At 42.4% G+C, this 24,864-nt stretch overlaps 1 protein-coding gene across 4 annotated transcripts in view; it reads left to right on the top strand.

Moving 5' to 3' along the window:
- The window catches only part of AFF3 (ALF transcription elongation factor 3), a 571,024-nt gene that overhangs the window by 506,262 nt on the left and 39,898 nt on the right, over window positions 1-24,864 (top strand). For all 4 annotated transcript variants that reach the window (XM_060645344.3, XM_060645354.3, XM_078444386.2 and 1 more), the window contains exons 13-14: window positions 11,536-11,722; window positions 19,586-20,689. In XM_060645344.3, coding sequence (XP_060501327.1) covers window positions 11,536-11,722; window positions 19,586-20,689 — 1,291 coding nt within the window. The remainder of the gene's footprint in view (window positions 1-11,535; window positions 11,723-19,585; window positions 20,690-24,864) is intronic.

Genomic DNA, 24,864 nt, shown 5'->3' with positions numbered 1-24,864 from the left:
TCAAAAATAAATAAACATTTAAAAAATTAAAAAATAAGATTGCTTTGGCTATTTAGGGTCTTTTGTGGTTCCATACAAATTTTCAAATTCTTTGTTCTAGTTCTGTAAAAATTGCTATTGACATTTTTGTGGGGATTGCACTGAGTCTGTAAATTGCTTGGGGTAGTATAACCATATTAACAATAGTAATTCTTCCATCTGTGAGGACAGTCTATCTTTCTGTCTATTTGTCTCATCTTCAGTTTCTTTCATTAGTGTCTTATACAGAGTACCTGTCTTCCACCTGGTTAGTTAAATTTATTCCTAGATATTTTATTCTTTTTGATGCCATTATAAATAGGATTATTTCCTTAATTTTTCTCTCTGGTGCCTTGTTATTAACATACAGAAACACAACCAATTTCAGTATGTTCGTTTTGTATTCTGCAACTTCACTGAATTCATTTCTTAGTTCTAATCGTTTTTTGGTGGAATCTTTAGGGTTTTCTATAAATATCTGCACATGGTGACAGTTTTATTTCTTCCTTTCTGATTTGGGAGCCTTTTATTTCTTTCTTGCCTAATTATTGTGGGTAGGATTTCCAGTACTAAGTTGAATAAAGGTAGCGAGAGTGGGCATCCCTGTTTTCTTCCTGATCATAGAGGAAAAGCTTTCAGCTTTTCACCATTGAGTGTGATATTAGCTATGGGTCTGCCATATATGGTCTTTATTGTGTTGAGGTATGTTCCATGCGCACTTTGTTGAGAATTTTTATCATAAGTGGATGTTGAATTTTGTCAAATGCTTTATCTGTACTACTGAAGTGATCATAGGATTTTTATCCTTCATTCTGTTAATGTAGTGTATGTGTTGATTAATTTACAGATGCTAAACCACCTTTGCGTCCCTAAACTTGACCATGGTGTGATTCTCTTAATGTATTGTTGAATTCTGTTTGCTAATATTTTGTTGAAGGTTTTTGCATCTGTCTTCATTATGGGTATTGGCTGTAATTTTCTTTTTGTGGTGTCTTTGGTTTTGGTATCAGGGTAATGCTGGCCTCATAAAATGAGTTTGGAAGCATTCCTTCTTCTGCTTTTTTGAGTAATTTGAGGAGCAGTACTAACTCTTCTTTAAGTCATTGGTAGAATTCACCTGTGAAGGCATCAGGTCCTTGACTTTTGGTTTTTGGGAATTTTTAAATTACTAATTCAGTTTTGCTACTTGTAATTGGTCTATTCAGATTTTCAATTCTTCATGATTCAATCTTAGAAGGTTGTATATTTCCAGTTGTCTATCTACCTCTTGTAGGTTTTTCAATTTGTTGGCTTACACTTGTTCATAGCACCCTCATGATCTTTTGTATTTCTGTAGTGTCAGCTGCAACTTCCCCTCTTTAATCTCTGGTTTTATTTATTTGGGCCAACTCTCTTTTTTTTCTTGATGAGTCTGGCTAGAGGTTTATTGATTTTCTTTATCTTTTCAAAGAACCACCTTTTAGTTTCATTGATCTTTCAATTTTTTTAAGTCTCAATTTTATTTACTTCCACTCTGATCTTTATTATTTCCTTCCTTCTACTAACTTTAAGCTTTATTTGTTTTTCTTTTTCTACTTCCTTTAAGTATAGGTTGGATTGTTTACTTGAGATTTTTCTTGTTTCTTGAGGTTGGCCTGTGTTGTCCTTAGGATTGCTTTTGCTTCATCCCATAGATTTGGGGAATTTGTGATTCCATTTCATTTATCTCAAGGTGTTTTTTTAATTTCCTCTTTGATTTCTTCATTGATCCACTGGTTGTTTAGTAGCATATTGTTTATTCTCCAAATGTTTGTGTTTTTTCATTTTCTTCTTGTAATTGATTTCTAATTCATACAGTTCTGCTCACAAAAGATGCTTGATATGATTTCAGTCTTCTAGAATTTATTGAGGTTTATTCTGTGACTTAGCATGTGATCTATCCTAGATAATATTCCATATGCACTGGAGATGAACGTTTGCAGATAAAATATTCTGTATGTGAGTTCATCTGACCTAATGTGTTAAGGCCAATGTTTCCTCATTAATTTTCTGCTGTATGATCTATGCATTCATATAACTGGGGTTTTAAAGTCCCCTAATATTATTGTATTACTGTGAATTTGTTCTTTATTTCCATTAATATTTTCTTTATATATTTAGATGCTCCTACGTTGGATGCACCCAAATAAATATATATTTATGAATGTTATATCCTCTTCTTGGATTGTCATCTTTATCATTATGTAATGCCCTTCTTTGTCTTTTGTTACAGTCTTTGTTTTGAAGTCTATTTAGTCTGATATGAGTATTGCTACTTCAGCTTTCTTTTTATTTTTATTTGCATGGAATATCTTTCTCCATTCCTTCATTTTCTGTCTGTGTATGTTTTTAGGTATGAAGTGAATTGCTTGTAGACAGCATATAAATGGGTCTTGGTTTTTTTATCCTTTGAGGCACTCTGTGTATTTTGATTGGAGCATCTAGTCCATTTACATTTAAAGCAATTAATGATAGGTATGTATTTATTTTCTTTTTTTTCATTTTTTCATGGATTTTTTTGTAGTTCTCATTCTGTTCTTTTGCTTTCTTCCTCTGTGATTTGATAACTTTCTTTAGCTTTATGTTTGTGTTCCTTAATCTTTATTTTTTTGTGTATCTATTGTAGGATTTTGGTTTGTGGTTTCCATGAAGTTCATATATCTTAACCCATATTGTCCTATATATATAGCAGTGTATTTTAATTTTTTTTAATGTTTGTTTATTCTTGAGAGAGAGATAGAGTGCGAGTGGGGAGGAACAGAGTGAGAGGGAGACACAGGATCAGAAGCAGGCTCCAGGCTCTGAGCTGTCAGCACAGAGCCCAATGTGGAGCTCGAACTCACAAACTGTGAGATCATGACCTGAGCCACAGTCAGATGCTCAACCGACTGAGCCACTCAGGCACCTCTGTAGCAATGTATTTCAAACTGATAATTACTTAAATTTGAATGCATTCTAAAATCCCTACACTACATTTTATGTTTTTGACATCATATTTTACATCTTTTTATTTTTTGTATCCCTTAACTATTTATTGTAGTTATAGTTGATTTACTATTTTTGTCTTTCAATCTTCATACTAGCTTTCTTTTTTTTTTTTTTAAATATTTTTATTATTTTTGAGACAGAGAGAGACAGGGCATGAGCAGGGGAGGGGCAGAGAGAGAGGGGCACACAGAATCCGAAGCAGGCTCCAGGCTCTGAGCTGTCAGCACAGAGCCCGACGTGGGGCTCAAACTCACAAAACGTGAGATCATGACCTAGGCCGAAGTCGGACACTTAACCGACTGGGCCACCCAGGCACCCCCATACTAGCTTTCTAAGTGGCTGATCCACTGCCTTTACTATATATTTGTCTTTAACAGTGAGGGTTTTTTTTTTAACCAGTGAGTTTTTTTCTTTCATATATTTTCTTTTTTCTACTTGCACCCTTTTCTTGTCTACTTAAAGAAGACCCTTTAACATTTCTTGTGAGGCAAGTTTAGTGGTGATGAACTCCTTTAGTTTTTGCTTATCTGGGAAACTCTATCCTCAATTCTGAGTGATAATCTTGACAGGTAGTGTTTTTGTTTTTTTTCCCCTTTTCAGAACTTTAAATATATCCTGCCATTCCCTTCTGAACAGCAAAGTTTCTGCTGAAAATCAGAGTTCTGATGGGGTGATTTCCACTATTCAGTCTTCCAGGTCACTAATTCATTTTTCTGTGTCATCTAATCTGCTGTGATTCCCTCTAGTGTATTTTTCACTTCAGTTATTGTATTCTACAACTCTTATTGGTTCTTTCTTTCTTATATTTTCTAACTCTTTGTTGAAATTCTCACTGTGTTCCTTCGTTCTTCTCCCAAGTTTGATGAGTGTTTATATGACCATTACTTTGAACTCTTTACCAGGTAAATTACTTATCTCTGTTTCACCAGGGTCTTTTTATGGTTTTATGTTGTTCTTTCCTTTGAAACATGTTTCTCTGTCTCTTTATTTTGTCTTACCTTCTGTTCGTTTCTATTAATTAGGCAGAGTAGCTACCTCTCCCAGGTATGAAGGAGTGGCCTTGTATAGGAGTATCCCCTGTGTAGACTGCATGTGTCTGGTGGCTTTGGCAGGCCACTGGAACTGGAGCAGGTGCAGGCCAGGGGTTCCCAGAGCATTCTGCATCAAAACTGTCCTGATGGGATGGCTGCAGTTGGAGTGAGCACAGGCCAAGAAGTCCCACACTGGGAGCTAATGGAGGCCAGGGCATCCTGGGGCATGCTGCACCAGAGCTTCCCTGGCAGGACAGAGCAGGCATGAGCAGTGGTGTACAAGGGTGCACCATGCCTTGGCTGCCCTTATGGGATGGCTGGAGGAGAGCAAGTGTGAACCAGGACTTCTCTGGACTTATCATGCCAAGGCTACCTTGGCAGGATAGCTCAAACTGGAGCAAGCATGGGCTGGTGGGGTCCCAGGGCATGCTGCATGGGGCCACCTAAGCACGATGACTGGAGCTGTAACAGGCATGAACCAGGGGCTCCCAGGGCGTGTCACGCTGGGGCCTTCCTGGGGGTACTGCTAAAGCTAGTATAGGCCAGGGACCTGGGACACAATGGGCAGCTCTAGCAATTTGGCTAGAGTACGTCCATCCTGCTCACCCACGCTATCAAGATGGAAGAGGAACATAAAATGTGGCACTTGCCATCACCCCCAACCCTGGAGAGATTTCCAGAGTTTCTACCCATTGACAGATGCTCTCCAGTTAGTAAGTGGATTTCCTTCACTTTGGTCTAGTTGCCACTGTTAAACCACTATTGTTTTGCTGCCCCAGGTGGGTGAATCTGCCCTGTGGGCCCCTTAGGGATAACCCTCCCTACTGTAGGTCACCGTGCTAGGAATTGCATTCCATTATTACTGTGTTTCTGTCTCACCTACTTTTCTCTGTGTGGTCCTTCTACTGTTTCCTGTGAGGATTTCACTAGGCCCTCAGTTCTTCTTCAGGAAGAATTGCTCTATCTGTAGGTATAGAATGAGCAAGTCCATGGGAGGAGGTGAGTTCAGAGTCTTCCTACACTGCCATCTTGGTCCACTCTCTTCACAAAGTGGATTCTTAACAAATATCACACCAATATCATGCCTTTCTCTCATACCATTTACTCGGAACATAACTTTTAAGTACTTACCTTTTCAACTTTAACATTTTTACAACCGTTTGAGTCATTTTTCTCACAATGGTATATGCATTCTTTGTGATGGACCTTTCTAGCTTTGGTACATAAACTATTAAAATCTGAGCTTAATTTCCACTATAAATGGTTGTTAAATAATGAACAGGGACTGCAGCAGACACCCGCATGTTTGTTTCATTCATCAGCTTTTGATACAATTAACCAGAACAGAGGTTGGAAGTATTGAGAGAGAGTTCCTTTCCACGTGGTAAATATCACATAGGCCATTCCCATTCTGGAACAAAATACTGACGTACTTTTCCCAATTCCTTCTGCTAAGTACAGCTAAGATCTTTAGATATTATAAAACAAACAAGTCTGTAAGAGAGAAAGCAGATCAGCTAGGGACTTACGGCCCAAGAAAGGCATGGTGGTTAGTTCACTAGGTCTTCATTTTTCCTCATATAGCCCAGAGCAGATACTGGAAAGGCCAGCAACCTGGAAATGCCAACAGGCACAAATTTAAAAAAATAAAAATAAAATCCCCAAGAAAGCCAGCTCTCTCTAGTAAGAGAACCAGGAAGCAGGTGTCCTAGCAAGAAGAAAACTTTTAGACAATAGCTGCTGTGTTCAGTCAAACACCATGGGGGAAAGAAGTGACCACGTTTCCACCCTCATCAGGAAAAGGCAAAGTTAGGAGCCTCGAATTCCTTCCCCCCACCCTGCCCAACTGTAAAGAGATACCTCTCTGCCCCCTTGCTGGTATTGTGTTAGTGGATGCCTGCTAAACCAAGCACTTTTACTGAAATGCTAAGTCTTATAATACCAAAAATGTTCAGCATACAATAGAACATCACTAATCATATCAAGAAACTGGAAGATCTCAGCTTGAATGAGAAAAGACAATCAACAGATGCCAATAGTGGATGATCTAAATATTACAACTGTCTGACAAGGATTTTAAAGGAACCATTATAAAATGCTTCAACAAGCAATTAGAAACACACTTGAAACAAATGAAAACATAGAGTCTCAGCAAAGAAATAAAAGATATAAAGAGAAATCAATTGGCAATTGTAAAACTGAAAAATTCAATAACTGAAATTTTAAAATTCAGTGAATGAGCCCCAAAAGAGAATGAAGATAACAGAGAAAAGAATTTGTGGTCCTGAAGATAGAATGATAGACATTGCCAGTATGAACAACAGAGAAACATTTTATACAGAACCAGCGGTCCTATCAGTTTTGTATTTTGGAAGATAATTTCAGCAATGATGAACCTCCTGTGCCGTCTTTTACCATTTTCACTTCTCATAATGTAGTTATAGTTTTAGACTAATTAATATGAATAAAGATGCTATCAGAAAAGGAATATTGTTGCCAGGGCACTGATCACACTTTGGAAATCAAGCATTTGGGAATCAGTACAGAGTGTTGAGTGAGAAAGGGCTGTCACCTCTTCTAAAATACCATCATCTGGCCAGTACAAGTAGAGTGGTCACAGGAAGTGAGGCACCCTGCTAGGCATCACAGCTGTCCACACGGTGCCAACCAGGCAGAGAGCCTTTCACATGTGAGTTGAAAGCTTGTGACAACTTTGGGTATGTATCCAGGCCCCACAATACACTTGGCAGGCATGAGCACCCTTCACTGTGAGATCCGGGATTTGTCATTTAAGTTGCAGATCTTTTCTTTTACTGTCCTTCAGACTTCACCCAGGCCAGATTTGGAAAGGAATGTGTCACTGCAGGGAAAGGAGGGAACACAGCAACAGATCATTTAGAATCAAGCTGAGACTCTCTCAAAGGTGTCTTTGGTCTTGACTGTTCACAAACCAGCAAAACATTGCATAAAATCAAAATATAAAAAGTAAATAAACCATCCAAGAGAGAACTGTGCTTAAATTATAGCAGAAAAAATTTAGAGCACATTTAAAGCAATATTCTCTGAAAGGAAAAAGTGTTAAAATCAGAAGATCAAACAAATATCCATTGATAGATAATGGATCAGGAATATCTATATATCTATAGATATATAGATATATAGATATATATCTATATCTCAGGAAGATATGTATATACACACACACAGACATATATATATACCCACATACATACATATATATACATATACACACAATGGAATATTACTCAGCCATCAAAAAGAATGAAATCAGGGCGCCTGGGTGGCTCAGTCGATTGAGCATCCGACTTCGGCTCAGGTCATGATCTCGCGGTCTGTGAGTTCGAGCCCCACGTCGTGCTCTGTGCTGACGGCTCATAGCCTAGAGTCTGTTTCAGATTCTGTGTCTCCCTCTCTCTCTGACCTCCCCCGTTCATTCTCTGTCTCTCTCTGTCTCAAAAATAAATAAACGTTAAAAAATAAAAAAATAAAAAAGAATGAAATCTTGCCATTTGCAATGATGTGGTCAGAGCTAGAGTGTATTGTGCTAAGTGAAATAAATCAGTCAGAGAAAGACAAATACCACATGATTTCACTCATATGTGAAATTTAAGAAACAGATGAACATAGGGGAACAGAAAAAGAGAGAGGGGGGAAGCAAATCATAAGAGACTCATAACTATAGAAAACAAACTGAGGATTGCTGGAGGGGAAGTGGGCAGGGGACAGGCTAAATGGGTGATGGGTATTAAAGAAGCCACTTGTTGTGATGAGCACTGGGTATTATATTTAAGTGATGAATCACTAAATTCTACACCTGAAACCAATTTTGCCATATATGTTAACTAACTAGAATTTAAATACAGACTTGAAATTAAAAAAAAAAAATCCTATGGTAAAAAAAAAAAAAAGTTGGAGGATCACAAGAGGTGCTGAAATCCCTTTAAATATTTTCTTTATTGGGGTGCCTTGGTGCCTTAGTTGGTTAAACGTCTGATTTTGGCTCAGGTCATGATCTTGCGGTTCGGGAGTTTGAGCACCACATCAGGCTCTGTGCTGACAGCTCAGAGCCTGGAGCCTGCCTCAGACTCTGTGTCTCCCTCTCTTTCTGCCCCTACCCTGTTCACACTCTGTCTCTCTCTCAAGCATTAAACATTAAAAAAAAAAAAAAAAAATTTTAAATTTTCTTTATTGGAAAAGAGAGATTATAACCCTTTTGAAAGGTTAAATCCCTTTTTTAAACTCATTAACCCAATGATAGATTTTCTCTATTGATTTTTTCATTCAGTAATCACATGTAAATGCCCCATTATGTCCCAGGCACTGTGCTAAGTTTAATGATGCAAAGACTTTTATTCCATTATCTCAGTAATGTTGTCACATCTGCAGACTCAATGGCACTGTCTTCCTGAAATGACATAGAGGTCAAAAGCTCTCCTAAATATTGTCCAGGGCTGTGTCATCATGTCAACCGATCTGTGTTACCATTTTAGGAAAAAGTTAATTTTTAGTTAAGTTCATATTTTTTTAATATCTTTGGTATGGAAACATGACAACTAGTTGGCACACTAACGTGCTCAGTTTGCAACTTCAAATATGTTAAGCCTGAAGTCTTCTTTCCAGAAGATCTTTCTGGTACGTCTTTTTCCATCTTCTCGATTCCATGACTCCCAAGAGCCCTCCTAGTTTAACTGCTCTCAGCCTTCTATATTAATATTAGTCTGCAGTGATGACGGTCCCCAGCTTCCTCCTCTGTTGTGCCCCCTCCCCTTCCTGCTGCAGCAGCCCACAGAGACAAAGCAGCTTCCTGCATTCATGGCTATAACATTCGTTATGCCAAGGCCAGATCGACTAACTGTCCCTCAAGGACCTGCACTAAGACTAGTTACTGGAGCAGCCTTCATGGAGGTTAGAATAGTTATCTTGATCCCTCAGCTGGAGCCATGACAGTCTTTCCAGGCTCCCATCCTTGACATGGATTGTTTCTGGTGACATATTCTCTACCCAGACCATTGAAACATGAATATATTTGATTCTGACCCCAGAAGCATGGTAAGCCTCACAGCCTTACAACCAAAGCACGAAGGAAAACCTAAAAGTCCTGGCTGTCTCAACTGTTTTCAAAACAAATAATAGTTATGCCAGTAAAACTGTCATTTTAAGTGAATTTCCTAATTTAAGGAAGGAAAACATAAAAGCATAAGGCTTTTCTGCCAGTCTTCTTCAGATCAGAGATTCTTTCTCCTTGGGCTAGTATGTCTCATTACTCCAGGACAGCAGTCATAAAAGGAAGGCAGCATGGTAACTGTTTAATGGACGTTTTCTCAGAAATTAAAGTGCCGCTTTTCAAAAGACAGTCAATCACTTTGTGGTGCAGGCCCCAGGGAACTGCACACACATTGCTGCTTCTGCCGCACACACAACGCCCAGGTACACACAGCACCAGCATCACATGTTTTTGTTGTTTGAATTAAAGCAAGTAGAATGTACTGCTCAGTGATCAAAGCCTTTGACATATAAAATCAATCAAAATGCTCTTTATTCATCATAATTTCCCCATCTTCAGCAAATGCCATTCCAAAGTATGGCAGGGAGACCTATCTCTTTCTTCCAATATGTGTTGCTTTGGGGGTTTTGTTTTTGTTTTTGTTTTTGTTTTTGTTTTTGTTTTTGTTTCGAGTTTTAAGGTTGGGGGTTGTATTTGGGGGAAGTGGTATTGTTTAGTTGTTTGGAGTTTTTCCCCCAGTGTTTTGGGGCCTACTGACAAACTATTATGGATCTCAGATGTTCGTGTTTGGTCAGGATCTATAGCCTTTTTTGTTTGTTTGTTTTATGACCCCACTGATAGTAGCCATCTGTACAGGAAAAATGGATTTTGGTTCATAAAGAAAGAAAGAAATATTACAGCCCTTTGATCGTTAACTTTCCCTTCCCCACCTTTTTCTAAAGATCCAGGATTCCTCCCTCAGCACCAGACACGAACGATAGTCTGGTAAAGAAACCACTACACCTCAGGCGAGGCATAAATGTGCCTATGTTGTCTGATGTTGAAGAATTTTGTCAGACAGTAGGTACAGACCATGACATTGGCGAAAGAAATAAAAACCACTAGGGAAGGTTATGTTCCAGTTCCATTTTCCTCAAACCCTGCAGTTCAAACCGATGCCTCTATTTTCCGCTGTATCCTACAAGATAGTTGCTTGTCATTCTTCTAAAGAAGCAAGGCTCCAGTGAATATTAACCCCCCTTCCTGCCCCCACGCTGAGGATTTATGAGAATCTGTCTTTGGGCAAAACACTAGTCCAGGATTTAAGGGGTGGGTGAAAGGGTCCTTCACCTTGTCCAGGCTGCTTTGCACTTAAGGCCATAAACGCTGACAAGTTCCCCCACCCCTGGCCTTCACTAATGTCCAGTCCTGATGAAGCAGTATAGTCACAGTTGGAAGTGGCCAGCAGATATTTGCTGACTCAACATTCAAAAGTGATCACTGCATTTCCTGGGTTCAGAATTTGACCTCAAAAGAATAGATTCAGGCATGTTGCAATACAGTTAATAAAGGACTTTGAAGATGTTGAATATGATGTGAGTACTGAAACTTTCTTTTTGGCTCGAGCACTCCTTGGGTGCATATGTGCTCTTTGAATTTTTGTGGTTAATTACCATTAGAAAGTGTCAATTTTTCCTGTTGTCTTTGAGTATATAATGACTTCTGGCAAATTTCAGAATGGATATGAATATTGAGCATAAATTTGAAATGCTATTGCTATAAGCCACTGCACTGGGGTTACATTTTAAAATCTGGAATATATAAAAATGTGTAAGGGATGGATCTTTAGTTCTTTAACAAAGAGTTCAAAGGAAAGTTACTGTTTATAAAGTAAGCCAGCTCCTACAAAGACTCCAGCAGTCAACTCCATGGGCAGGAAGAGGTAGGAAACAGGACTGTAACTTTGATGATCCCACAGTCTCCAGAACCTTCCAGCAGGCCATGAAAGCACAGAGAAGAATGCTGTGCCCTTCCTCATAGCCCACTTCCTAAAATAAAGCAAACAGACATTTTCAATCTTCACAAAATATTTCAAGCATTTTGGATTTCCTTGCATTTTTGTAGACAATTGGATTCTAGAGGGTGCATTTGCAAAGCCATTCCCAGAAACAGTCATTCTGAAATGACAGCACCCTCCTTTCTAAAATGGCCACCAAATAACTAATGCCAGGCTATCACGGGGCACCAGCTTTCATTCCCAATTATATTTTTATATACATATATATATATTTTTTTAACCATTAGGAAGCCATTGACCCAATGATGGCCCTTCATGTTCCAGGTGATGGTTGACAGACGTGCAGCCTGTGTGCTTCTTCTCTCCTTGGGTCGAATGACAGCTTGCTCGGTGGTGTTTCGTGTTTGCTCACTTGGTTTTCCTTCCCTCTCCTTCCCGGGGGCCTCGTGGGCTGGCAGCGCCGTGGTCCAGCAGGCCAACTGCAGAGCCTCTGTGCCTTCCAGCAAGGGCAGCAGCAGCGGCAGCAGCAGCGGCAGCAGCAGCTCCTCCAGTGACTCAGAGAGCAGCTCGGGATCTGACTCGGAGACAGAGAGCAGTTCCAGCGAGAGTGAGGGCAGCAAGCCTCCCCACTACTCCAGCCCCGAGGTAAGAGCCTGAGCCCCTCCCGCCCTCCGCGCCTCTCTCAGTGAGCACAATAAATCCCCTGGAGTCTGGTTCTCACACCTCCTGCCCTCCCCCACCCCACCCCTCTTCCTCAGAAAGCGGGACTGGCCTGGAGGCTACCACCGCTTGGCAGCCTGTCAGGGTTTGTTTGGGTTCATCATCTTCCCCACTCTGTCCCCTCCTCACAGTTCTCCTAATTACAGAGCTCCCTTTGAAGTACAGACACTTCGTCTTTCATTGTCCAAAAATCTCTATCTCAACTTTCGGTATGCTGTACACATCACCGCCTGGAAATAACCTCTAGATCAGGTCTCCCTAATAACTAGGAGGCAATAACTAGGCAGGGCAGTTCACCACCTGGGAAGAGTGACCACCCATAAATCAGGGGCAAAGGAGTGTTATGGATTAGACATGCTTAGAATCCTATCTTTTTGCAGTTTGTCACGGATTAGAGGAACAAGGACTATAAATATTAATAAAACCTTCTTAACTGCATTTTCTTTGTGAAAATATAAAAAGAAAAATTAGCATCAACCTACAAATAATAATGAAACCTTTTATAGCTATGATGTGTATCTATGTGGAAAATTTAGGTGCCTCATATAAAAGCATTATAAGGTACCAATAAAAACCATTGCTATTCCTACTTTAAAGGGGAAAGGGGGAAATTAAAGAGTAATTCAGTGCATGGAGATTCTCGAGAGAGGGTTGAAGGAAACTTCTCAAGTCCCTGGAACTGTAAGGGTAGACTTTGATTGCTAAAGAAAGAATAAAATACAGTTTCTCCTTGGGTGTGTAAACATTTGGCATTACCATGGATCATAGGATTTAAGTTTTTTTGCCTACAGCCCTCTGTACCACTTTGGGGACCAAATTTCTAAATAGGCTCTGAAATAAAACCGAAGTCACTTTTGCAAACCCTGGCAGTGAAAGGGGAGCACTGCTAAGGGCCTGCAGGATCTACGTTGCCAGCTTTGTACCTGTGACTCACGACATCATCACACCCAAAAGCAACTGTGTTTTTATCTGGAGTTCATAGACTGGCTCCTAAATTCCCTCAGGTTTTTCCCCTTCCAGTCTCCTCCTCTCAGGAGGCTAAGGCTTTTTGCAGAAGCATTGAGAATTTCCCCTAAGTGCTCATTTCCTATAGTACCTTTCTGCTCTTCACTGAGATCTCTCCATTCGTCCCAAAATAAACCATCTCTCCATCTCTCCTGCCTTTTTCTCTCCTTTCCATGATGCTTACCTCCTCCCCCATCTCTCTCTATTTCTGTCTCTGTCTCCCAATATAACAGGAAGGCCCTTAGCAACATCAACCTATAAACGCCACAGGTTGATATAACCCTGACTTTCCAGAATCTAAATTGTTATTCCTTCTTCATAATTTCATTCATTCACTCACTCATTTTGTTCATTCCACAAATATTTACTGAGCATCTGCCAAGGGGCTTAGCTCTGGAATACAGCAGTTATCTGACAGGAGAGGTCCCTGTCTTCAGGGAACTGGCATTCTAATGGGAATAACTTGAAACAAAAAAGTACAGGAGTGAAACAAAATAAGGAGTTGAGAAGCCATCCTAATGCTATAATTTGTTGAGAAATTCCAGAATATTTAGTTATAAGAAATAACTGGGTACCAGGGACATGGCAAAGGGCAGTGGAGATGCATAAAAAGTGTTAGTGTCCGTGAACAACCCTTCCTCCAGTCTCTTTGTGACTTTGAAGGTTAAATTCATGAATGTTGGGTCTTATTTTCATGCTGAAATGTGAATCCTGGAGCTTCTGGATGAGGCTAAACCTCATCTAAGAGAGGTACAGTTATAAAGTGCTTGGAGGAAATTCTTTTTAAATGTCACTAGATAATTACAAAGACTTGAACTTCTTGGTGATGAAAGGAAGCTCTCGTGGAGGAAGCTTCCAGCAGCTATCCAGGGCCCCTCACCAAGGAAGGGAGCGCAAGTCTACTACAGCAGGCCTAAAAGTTTAAGTTGCCTAAAGCCACAGAGTTTCAACTCCCTGCTTCTCTGTGCAGAGGGAATGCAGAAGTGACAAGCTATGTATTAGCCACGATGCCTGTTACTGCTGTCTGCTGGAAAGGAATGTATCAGTTGGAGTAAAAGTAAGATTTAACATTTTCCCTGAGATGAATACAGACACACACCCTTTAAAAATAAAATGAGTCGGGGCTCCTGGGTGGCGCAGTCGGTTAAGCGTCCGACTTCAGCCAGGTCACGATCTCGCGGTCCGTGAGTTCGAGCCCCGCGTCAGGCTCTGGGCTGATGGCTCAGAGCCTGGAGCCTGTTTCCGATTCTGTGTCTCCCTCTCTCTCTGCCCCTCCCCCGTTCATGCTCTGTCTCTCTCTGTCCCAAAAATAAATAAACGTTGAAAAAAAAAATTTTTTTTTTAAAAAAAATTAAAAAAAATAAAATAAAATGAGTCTGCAGAATGAAAATCACAAAGATAGGAGGTAGCATTCTATGGCTGACCCTCCCCAGCATCTCTGTTTTACTGTGACTTGGCTGGCCCACGTCATCTTAAGGAGAGCGGTGAGATTCCTTTTCCTGAACCCCACAAGACAATTGGACTCTGTATATCCACACGTCTCACATTCCACTGCACAGACAATTCATACGGCTGCTTTGAACAAAATGCTCCTGGCCATCACTTACCTGCTGGTACCATCCTGATGTGGGAGTACAAGGAGGCATGCATGATGGTCCAAGGCACCTGCACGCTCCCCTTCTACGTGCCAGCACGGGAAACCCACTGGGCCCAGCTAAGTTTCATCTGAACTGTTCTTCATGGCTGTGGTTGTAGAAAGGCACTTATTTTACATGAATCACCGTAGGTAATGTCATATCTGCGGCTAGCATGGAAGAGCCGCTGTGAACAGTGTTTCCATACTACAGATCCCCTTTCGGTAGCCTGATATTTGCTTAGTTGTTCTCAGCCTAATTTCCTTCACTTGTGTTTTATCTTCTTTCCTGGCATGGTGCATCCTTTCATGTGTGAGCTTTCCAGGGGGAAGCACCTTCCCCCTCAGCTAGTACATGAGCTCCCTAGAGCGGTATTCCACAAGTAATAGGTGTCACATGGGAAAAAGAAACCCCGGTCACATGATTGTATGGAGTGTCAGGATAAAGTCGGTTTAACCCATCTCTTTAGGGCAACACCCAGCCCTTAAATATTGCTCATGTAAACTGTTTTCCATTGTGGCATTTCCCAAACTTATCTGACCCTGGAAACTTTTCTTCATGGAATATATGAACTGAATGCACATTTTGGAAAATGCTGCCTTAGCTTGTTGCTAAAAATCAACAGAAATGTGACACAAGTCACTCATTGATTAAACAGGCATTTCCTCAATTAGGCATCTGTGGGGTCCATGGCAGCGGGTGCTATGAAGGATGTAGATGAAGCAGGAACTAAAATCCACAGTGGAGAGCTTGTGCATGAATCAGAAGGAAGATTAATCAGGAAGGAGAGTCATGACCAAAAATACAAAGCAGCCAGCAAGCACACAGGCACCACCAGGCAAAAACCCTGAGGAAGTCGGCCCGCAGGAAGTTAACCATAGTCACCAGCAGGCCAGTGGATGAGGGCCCTAAGCCCTGAGTTTTTCCTTCTCCACTGCCACTTAGCTCTTCACCATTGAAGCTTCCTTGGCCACAACTGCCTTATCCCAAAAATGACAGGTATTCCTGTTCTGCCTAATCTGTAAACCTGTTCTGAGGAATAAAGGATATAATTTGAGTGAAAGCTCATTGTAAGTGATTCTTTTTTTTTTTTTTTTTAATTTTTTTTTTCAACGTTTTTTATTTTATTTTTGGGACAGAGAGAGACAGAGCATGAACGGGGGAGGGGCAGAGAGAGAGGGAGACACAGAATCGGAAACAGGCTCCAGGCTCCGAGCCATCAGCCCAGAGCCTGACGCGGGGCTCGAACTCACGGACCGCGAGATCGTGACCTGGCTGAAGTCGGACGCTTAACCGACTGCGCCACCCAGGCGCCCCGTAAGTGGTTCTTATTAGGAGCAAAGCACAGCAATTGGCCTCCCTAACCTGTTACAGACACTGCAAACAATACAAAAAAAAAAAAACAGAGTTCAGGTCCTCTGAAAGAAGTGTTTGGCTTTGTTGAAGACCCAAGATGCATACATGTGAAATCAGTATGAACATCACAAGACTATGCAGTTAAAAAAAAAGACAAAACAAAACAACAACAACAACAAAAACGACTATGTGGTTGAGGATAATAAAGGCCAACAGGTATTGCTTGGAGTGGTATTTTTGAAAAATTAGACCTAATTCTGTCATTTTAGGTTGAAGAGCAACATTTCTCAAAGGAATGAGGTCCCCCTTTCATGAAGCTATGCCAGTGAGTAATGGGAGATCAGGCAAAGCAGCGGATTAGGTCTAATAAATAAACACTAAAAGTTTTTATTTGAGTAGGTGACACACAATGTTACATTAGTTTCAGGTGCACAACATAGTGATTTGACAAGCTTAAATAGTATGCTATTGAGAATCTTTAAACTTAAGCAAATACGGGTTTAGTCTTGGTAATGCCTGGTAGCTCTGCAGCCTTGGACATGTCTCTTAACCTCTCTGAGCCTCATCTACAAATTAGGGGTGATAATATTTCTTACTTGTATGGATTAGATTAGATGATATCTGTAAAGTGGGAGGCACATTGTAGTTGCTCAGCAGTGAAAGATGACTGTGAGATAATAGATGCCCTTGAAAACCAGCCCAAGGCATTTGGATTTCCTTTGAAAGGCAATAGGAGGTCATTGTAGATCCTTAAGAAAGGAGGTATGAGTTAGCGATGTGTTGAAAATGGTACTTTAGACTGATGTTTTCAGCTGTGGAGTGCAGGGAAAAAATGACACTAAAGCACATCAGACAACGGGCCCATACTAAATTTATGAAATTCTCCCCTTCACTGTTAATGCTCCCATCAGGAAATTTTAGTGCAACTCTCCCCATGTGCAGCTGCGCTTTTGGCCATAGGCAGTTGTCTGTGTTCTCTGACATAAGACACGTGGGCTGTGGAAGGCTCAGGATGGCGGGGGTGAGGGCGAGGTAGATGTAGTGTTAAACATGGTGGCAGGACCGGTGTGAGTTCATGCTCAGCCATAAATGTTTTTACCTTCTCCCAAAATGTGTCCCCTTTCTGCCAGAGGCCCTTTCAGCATCCATTAGTATTGACCGTGTCCCATGACACTAGGGAAGCTGAGGCACACAAGTCACTGACTTGCCAGTGGTCACATAGTGAGGGAAATATGGGGCAAGGAGGAGACACTGTCAGAAGCCATAAATTGTTTGCCACCACATGAGCTTTCAGCCACACTCCGCTAAACCCAGGGAAGGCGAGGGCTTCCCATTGGCCACAAAGCTGTTCTGTGTCCTGCTGTCCTGCTTTCTGTCTTGCATGCATCTCCCACAGTATGTACGAGGTGTGCTCTTAGGGTTCCTGTGTTCCCTTTCTCTGGAGAAGCCAAAATAAGGTGAGGTCAGAATTTATGCAGAACAACCCAGAGGTGCAAAATGATAACTTTTTGTTCTTTTGCATCTTGCTGTAGAGCCCTGGTCCTTTTGGTACATGAAAACCAACAAAGCAAAAGAGTCAAGTCGAAGGCCAGACTCCTCATTGAGGCCATGAGGGTTTCACCTCCCACACCTGTGTCCCAGGGCGAAGCCTCTCCATCCTCACTGCCCTGGGAGAGGGGCCCCAGATTCTCATGCTGGTCCCTACTGAAATATCACTTGTCCTTCCCAGTCTCTGGAAACCTTGTGCTAATGTTCCCCAAAGTGCAGTTGGTCTCATCTATTTTGGGGGAACCAGCAGGATGTGCATGGTCCCTGCCACAGCTCTAGTGCCTGGTGCCCACACTCTGTGTCCTCTCATCTTGGCCCCAGGCTCCTCTGGCCCATCGAAGGCATTCCATGTCCTAAGCTATGTCCCAGACTCCCCCAGCCCCAGCCGGGGACAAGACTGCCTGCCCCACTCCCCTCAGATCCTTGCAGCATGTGCTTATGCCCCAAGTTCCACTCTCAATCTGGACCTCTCTGTTGAAAGACAAATTTTGACTCATAAAAGCAGGCTTTTAGAAATTATTATGTTAAAATTTTTTAAAAAAAGTTTTTCGCCTGCAAGGAAGCCTGACTTGCTCTGGACTTCAGCCAATCAAATTTGAAATGCAAAATTAAGCAATGTCTTCTTTTAGTCTGGGCTAGAAACTGGTCTCCTGAAACAATGGATGCCACAAATTCAGAGCATGGGAGGCCACAGGGAAGGAAAAATACATCACCTTAAATAGTGAAAATATTTTCCCCATTTCACTTTTCACAAATTGAAAACACTCTGGCTAAAGCTTTACACTTACCAATACACCTATTTTCTATTAATAATCATAGATACTGGATATTGGACTTTTATTAGAAATCAACAGCATTGGGGCACCTGGGTGGCTCAGTCGGTTGAGCGTCCGACTTCGGCTCAGGTCATGATCTCACGGTCTGTGAGTTCGAGCCCCGCGTCGGGCTCTGTGCCGACAGCTCAGAACCTGGAGCCTTCTTCGGATTCTGTGTCTCCCTCTCTCTCTGACCCTCCCCTGTTCATGCTCTGTCTCTGTCTCAAAAACTAAATAAATATTAAAAAATAATAATAAAAAAAAGGAAATCAACAGCATTTATTCCCTTTTTATAAGCCATAACCTTTTCATGAGCCATAGATACCTAGAGACTTGAATGAAAACTGTAGACCTCTCTCAGAAAAATGTATCCACACAGCATTTCACATTCTGTTTTAGGGCATTCATTGACTCTCTGGAACCAATCCATGTGGCAAAGTTTAAAATCTATAATGTCTGTGATTTGCTCTAAGTTAGCAAAACTGTGTGCAGAAGTTTCCACCGTCACTTCTGTGTCTGAAACACTTCCAGCAAAGTGGGACAGAAGCAAGCTGAAGATGGACTAACCAAGTCCAGCTGCCAAAGCATATGGGGCACACAGAGTTCCCTTTGAATCAGGAGCTCTCTACCACTAAACAAGCCATCTCCCCAAAGTTATAGCTTCTACTGTTAAATGACTGTGCCCTACTTGCCTTCACCACGTAAATCATATGTTAATTGCTTGGGATTATAGGTTCCACTTAGCCCCCTCTTTTTTTTTTAATTTTTTTAAATGTTTATTTATTTTTGAGAGTGAGAGAAATAGAGCATGAATGGGGGAGGGGCAGAAAAGGAGGGAGGCACAAAATCTGAAGCAGGCTCCAGGCTCTGAGCTGTCAGCACAGAGCCTGATGTGGGCTCAAATCCACAAACCGTGAGATCATTACCTGAGCTGAAGTCGGACGCTTAACCGACTGAGCAATCCAGGCACCCCTAGCCCCCTCTTTTAATTTCCTCTAAATTTTTTAGTCTTAACAAAAAATGAGTGCTTTAATACTCAGGGCCCCCAAACTATTCCCCAGTTAACTTTCCTTGAAATCTCAAGTCTAGGTATGTGTGTATAATTATAAGAAATATACATTGTGTAACACTCAAAAGTGCTGGAAATGGGTTCTCATTAAGCACGGGGCTCTCTCCTTATTTTTTCCAAATACTCTTCATACTACTGCGCTGACATATTCAGTGGGACAGAAAAGGGCCCCCACCACCCCATCCTGTGTGCTGGTACAGCTTCACTACACACACCAACTGCTTCCGTTTTCCTTCTGCTCACAGCCCGTTGTTTTCCTGCGCACACACCTATCGGGTAAGTGAAGATTAAAAACAGCCAAGCCCGTTTTAAGTAAGTCTAATAAAAGATGTTCTGTTTGTTGCCGGTTTTCTGCTTTTAGGCCGAACCAGCGTCCTCTAACAAGTGGCAGCTGGATAAATGGCTGAACAAAGTTAATCCCCACAAGCCGCCTATCCTGATCCAAAATGAAAGCCACGGGCCAGAGAGCAATCAATACTACACCCCGGCCAAAGACGAAGTGCAGGACTGTGGGAAACTTCCCGACGGTTGCCAAACCAGCCTGAGAGAGAAGGACCTCAAGAGCACCTGCAAGGAGGAGCAGAGGCCAAGGACAGCGAACAAGGCCCCGGGGAGCAAAGGAGTGAAGCAGAAGTCTCCACCTGCGGCCGTGGCCGTGGCCGTGACCACAGCTGCCCAGCCGCCCGCTGTACCCGGCACACCCGCCGAGAGCGCACCCGCGCCTGCGCGGAGGTCTGCGGGCAAGAAGCCCACCAGGCGCACGGAGAGGACCTCCGCCGGCGACGGTGCCAACTGCCACCGGCCCGAGGAGCCAGCAGCCGCCGACGCGCTGGGGGCAAGCGTGGTGATCCCCCCGGAGCCCACCAAAACCAGGCCCTGTGGCAACAGCAGAACGAGCCACCGCAAGGAGCTGCGCTCCTCCGTGACCTGCGAGAAGCGCCGCACGCGGGGGCTGAGCCGCATCGTCCCCAAATCCAAGGAGTTCATAGAGACAGAGTCGTCATCTTCGTCCTCCTCCTCGGACTCAGACCTGGAATCGGAGCAGGAGGAATACCCTCTGTCCAAAGCGCAGGCTGTGGCCACCGCAGCCGCCGCCTCGGGGAGTGAGCAGAGACTAAAGGAGGCTGCCAACAGCATCAGCAGCGGTGGGGGCCCCCGGGCCCCCGTAGGCTCCATCAACGCCAGGACCACCAGTGACATTGCCAAGGAGCTAGAGGAGCAGTTCTACACACTGGTCCCTTTCGGCCGGAATGAACTTCTCTCCCCCTTGAAGGACAGTGATGAGGTCAGGTCTCTCTGGGTCAAAATTGACCTGACCCTCCTGTCCAGGATCCCAGAACACCTGCCCCAGGAGCCGGGGCTCTTGAATGCTCCTGCAGCCAAGGACGCTGAGAGTGCGCAGCCCAGCCATCCATCTGACACTCCTGCCGAAAAGGCTTTGCCAAAATCCAAGAGGAAACGCAAGGTAGGCCTGGGGCTGAGGGCATGGCAGGCAGGGAGGGCTTTCCCTTGTGTTGTGAGTTGTGGGGAGGTGTTAAAGCCCACATGGGCTGCTGGCCTGCAATGTACAGGCAGCAGTTTTATGTGTGTCCTACTCAACAAACATTCCTATAGTACTTTGTATATGCCACACTTACATACTTGACAGAGATTAACTCAGTTACATCCTTAGAACCACTTGATGAGGGAAACACCATTGATATCCCCATTTTATCATTATAATTAAGCCCTGTCCCACTGCATGGTGAAGTGGGCATACAGAAAATCTTTATCAAGCATGTGCAGAGGCAAGCTCGATGCTGGGCCAGTAGAAAAGCTGAACACATGGTGAATCCCACCCTTTGCTGGAAGTGATAGAGTGGCATTGGTCAGTCATGGACTACGAAGCCAAATAGCCTCATAGAATTTAACGCTGTGACTGGGGTGAAACATGAAACAGAAGTGCCAGACACCAGGCTGTGGGTGGATGTGCCCAGTGAGAGGAACGTTAGTTTCAGAACCAGCAGCAGCTGCTCCCAGTAGCCTTGACCAAGGAGAACTCTGGGGGGAAAACGGCCTGGGAACAGGTCCCTGAAGAGGAGGGACACTGAGTAATCAGAGAGGATGATGTGGCACCAAAAAAGGGAAAGAGGACGAACAAGGAAGGCATGGAGTAAGAAAGGTGGCTCGAGTGCAGGGAGAGCTGGATACACATCTGGAAGCAGACCCAGATATTCAGCAGTGTTTGCAGACTTTTGAGGGCAGGAATAACGTAATCATAAATTAAATTAGAACCAATTTTGAGGAGTTTTATCTTCTCCTGTTACTGTTACCTTCAAAAGTAACTTGGGCCACAGCGAAAAACAACATGAGTAACAAACCAAAGATTGCAATATCATGGATGGTTCCAAATTTAGGACAAAATCACTAACAATAGTTAATGTACATATGTCCCCACAAGAGATGCTATTCTAAGCACTTTGTACATATTAAATTATTTAGTCCTTGCAACTTTATAAGCCAAATATTTTTGTCATGCCCATTTTATAGATGAGGAAACTGAAGCTCAGAAAGCCTAAAGCATCTTGCCCTAGGTTCACATAGGTGATAAGGGGAAGAGCTAGGAATGAACCCAGGCTGTCTGGCTCCAGGGTCTTCGAATAAAAAATTAGTCTGAGGTTTGTGTAGTAGTTTCCCCACAGGGCCCCTGCCCGGAAGGGCTCTATACTTGGAATTTGATTCTTGCAGTTGCCATCTTGAAATTCATTTTATCTCTGAATTTGTGTTGTTAAGTGAAGCGCAATGGGACAGTAGAGCATGACTGGGGGCCCATGGAGCTGTGACTCACATGTGGTCCCCACCTCCTGCCTATTTCCCCAGGACAGGTTTCTGCCCAGCCCTTTGGCCCCTTTGCATTCCAAAGTTAGCAAAACTGCATACAGGGAAAGTTTTCATCATCACTCCCATACTGAAATACTTCTGGCAACATGGTGAAGCATGTCCAGTCCCCATCTCCTTCCAGGACCTGTGCTGCACCCCCAAGTCCCCAGAGGCCAAGGCACAGGTGCAGTGATAGTCGGGGTCAAGATAGGCATCTCACCCAACTCTAATCCAGGGCCTGAATGGTCTCAGGGGGGAACTACAATCTCCTAGTGGTTGCAGGTTCACCTTGGGTTTGGCGTTGGACTGTGGAAAGGGGAAATGCCTGACTGGACATCCCCATCCCTATATAACTGGCAGACAGGGGGAAACCTCTACTGTTGGGCCATGCACATGCATACAGTTGTAGGACCGGCCCCAGACACTTCAGTCGGCCTGCACCCCCTCAGATCCCCATGCCTCAAGGAACACAAGATGAAATCATAAACAAACACCACCATGATAGGTCAAGAGAGAGACTTTGACACCCAGGGAAATGTTTTCTACTTTGATACTTTATCACATTACTCTTTTCTTGCTTTTTTTTTTTTCAGTTTTATTTTTGGAGGTATAATTGACAGAACATTATATTAGTTTCAGGTGTATAATGCAACAATGCAGTTTTTCTATATATTGCAAAATGATTATCCCAAGAAGTCCAGTTAATATCCATCACTATGCATAGCTACAATTTTTTTTCATGAGAATGTTCTTGTTAACTATAGTGACTGTGCTGTAGATTATATCTCCCTGACTTATTCATTTTATAACTGGAAATTTGTACATTTTGACCTCCTTCTCCCATTTTCCCACCTCTTACCCTCCACCTCAGGCAACCACCTATCTATTCTCTATATATAAACTCAGGCTGTTTTTAGTTTGGGGGGGTTTGTTTTTAGATTCTACATTTAAGTGAGATCATATGGTATTTATCTTTTTTTCTGTCTGACTTATCTCACTTAGTGAAATGCCCTCAAGTTCCATCCACATTGTTACAAATGGCAAGATTTCATTTTTTATGACTAAATAATATTCCATTGTACATATAGTTAACATATAGACATAGATACACACACACCCACACACATCCCACATCTTCTTTATCCATTCATCAATTGATAGACATTTATGTTGTTTTCATGTCTTGGCTGTTGTGAATAATACTGCAGTGAACATGGGGTTGAATAATATCTTTCTGAGTTAGTATTTTTCCTTTTCTTCAGATAAATCCGCAAGGTGGAATTACTGAATCATATGCTAGTTCTAGTTTTAATTTTTTGAGGAAACTCCATACTGTTTTCCACAGTGGCTGTACCAATTTGCATTCCCACCTGCAGTACAGGAGGATTCCCTTTTCTCCACATCCTTGCCAACACTTGAGTTTTTTTATTTTAGCAATTCTGACAGGTATGAAGTGATCTTACTGTGGTTTTGATTTGCATTTGCCTGATGATTAGTGATATTGAGGATCTTTTCATTTCTTTGTTGGCCATCTGTATGGCTTCTTTGGAAAAATGTCTGTTCAGATTCCCTGCCCATTGTTTAATTGGGTTGCGTTTTAGCAATCAAGTTGTATAAGTTCTTTATATGTTTTAGATACTAACTCCTTATCAGATATATATTTACAAATATCTTCTCCCATTCTGTAGGTTGCCTTTTTGTTTTATTGATGGTTTTCTATGCTGTGCAGAAGCTTTATCACAGTTTGATATAGTCCTACTTGTTTATTTTTGCTTTTGTTGTCTTTTTGATGTAGTCGGCACCAGCCTTCTGGGTAAAAATAATCAGGTGACCTTACCTTCTCGGTACTTCCACTTTCTTCATTTGTGAAGTAGTGATATCTTTGCAGAGGTGGTATAAGGTTCAGACCATATAATTCACTGATGTAATCGTCAGATAATTCAGGCCATATAATTCATATAATATGAGTTAGCTCACTACTTCCCTACCCCTCTTCCCTCCTGTTTCCCTCTAGATACCCCACCCTCCCATTACATGTTGGATTGATGGGTAAATGGATAGACTGATGGAGAGAGAGAGAGAGAGAGAGAGAGAGAGAGAGAGAGAGAGAAACATAGTTATGTAAGAAACGTACACATCTAGATGGGGCGCCTGGGTGGCTCAGTCGGTTAAGTGGCTGACTTCGGCTCGGGTCACAATCTTGCGGTCCGTGAGTTTGAGCCCCGCGTCGGGCTCTGTGCTGACAGCTCAGAGCCTGGAGCCTGTTTCAGATTCTGTGTCTCCCTCTCTCTGACCCTCCCCCGTTCATGCTTTGTCTCTCTGTCTCAAAAATAAATAAACGTTAAAAAAAAAAAAAGAAGAAATGTACACATCTAGATATTGATAAACATATATTGAAAATACATATAGCTGTATAAGCATACATAGAGATGTGCAGAAAGACATACAAATTCTGTAATATTCTATATTTAAGTAATTTTATTACTCATGGCCTTTTTAAAAATTCTTAACTTCTGAAATTTCATTTACACTAAGCCTGACACCCATCTCTCCTCATAAGATCTAATGAATCGTCATTAAATACAGATACAGAGAAGTGAAAGAACATTTTCATAGCAATCTTCCCTAAGCATTTGGGGTGTTAAGACCCCAGTACTGGGACACTACAGACCCAGCTCCCAAAGGTGCAGAGTCTAGCCCTGCTGGAACCCTGGAGCAGAAATGGAGATTCAGAGCTTTGGTTTGGGCCTTCCCTGGGTACAGTTTCGGTGTGAGCATCTG

This window comes from Panthera onca, chromosome A3, assembly GCF_046562875.1.
Source record: "Panthera onca isolate mPanOnc1 chromosome A3, mPanOnc1 haplotype 2, whole genome shotgun sequence".
NCBI classification, from domain to species: domain Eukaryota; kingdom Metazoa; phylum Chordata; class Mammalia; order Carnivora; family Felidae; genus Panthera; species Panthera onca.
Note: the sequence above shows the minus strand (reverse complement) of the source record. Positions and strands in the feature narration are given on the sequence as shown.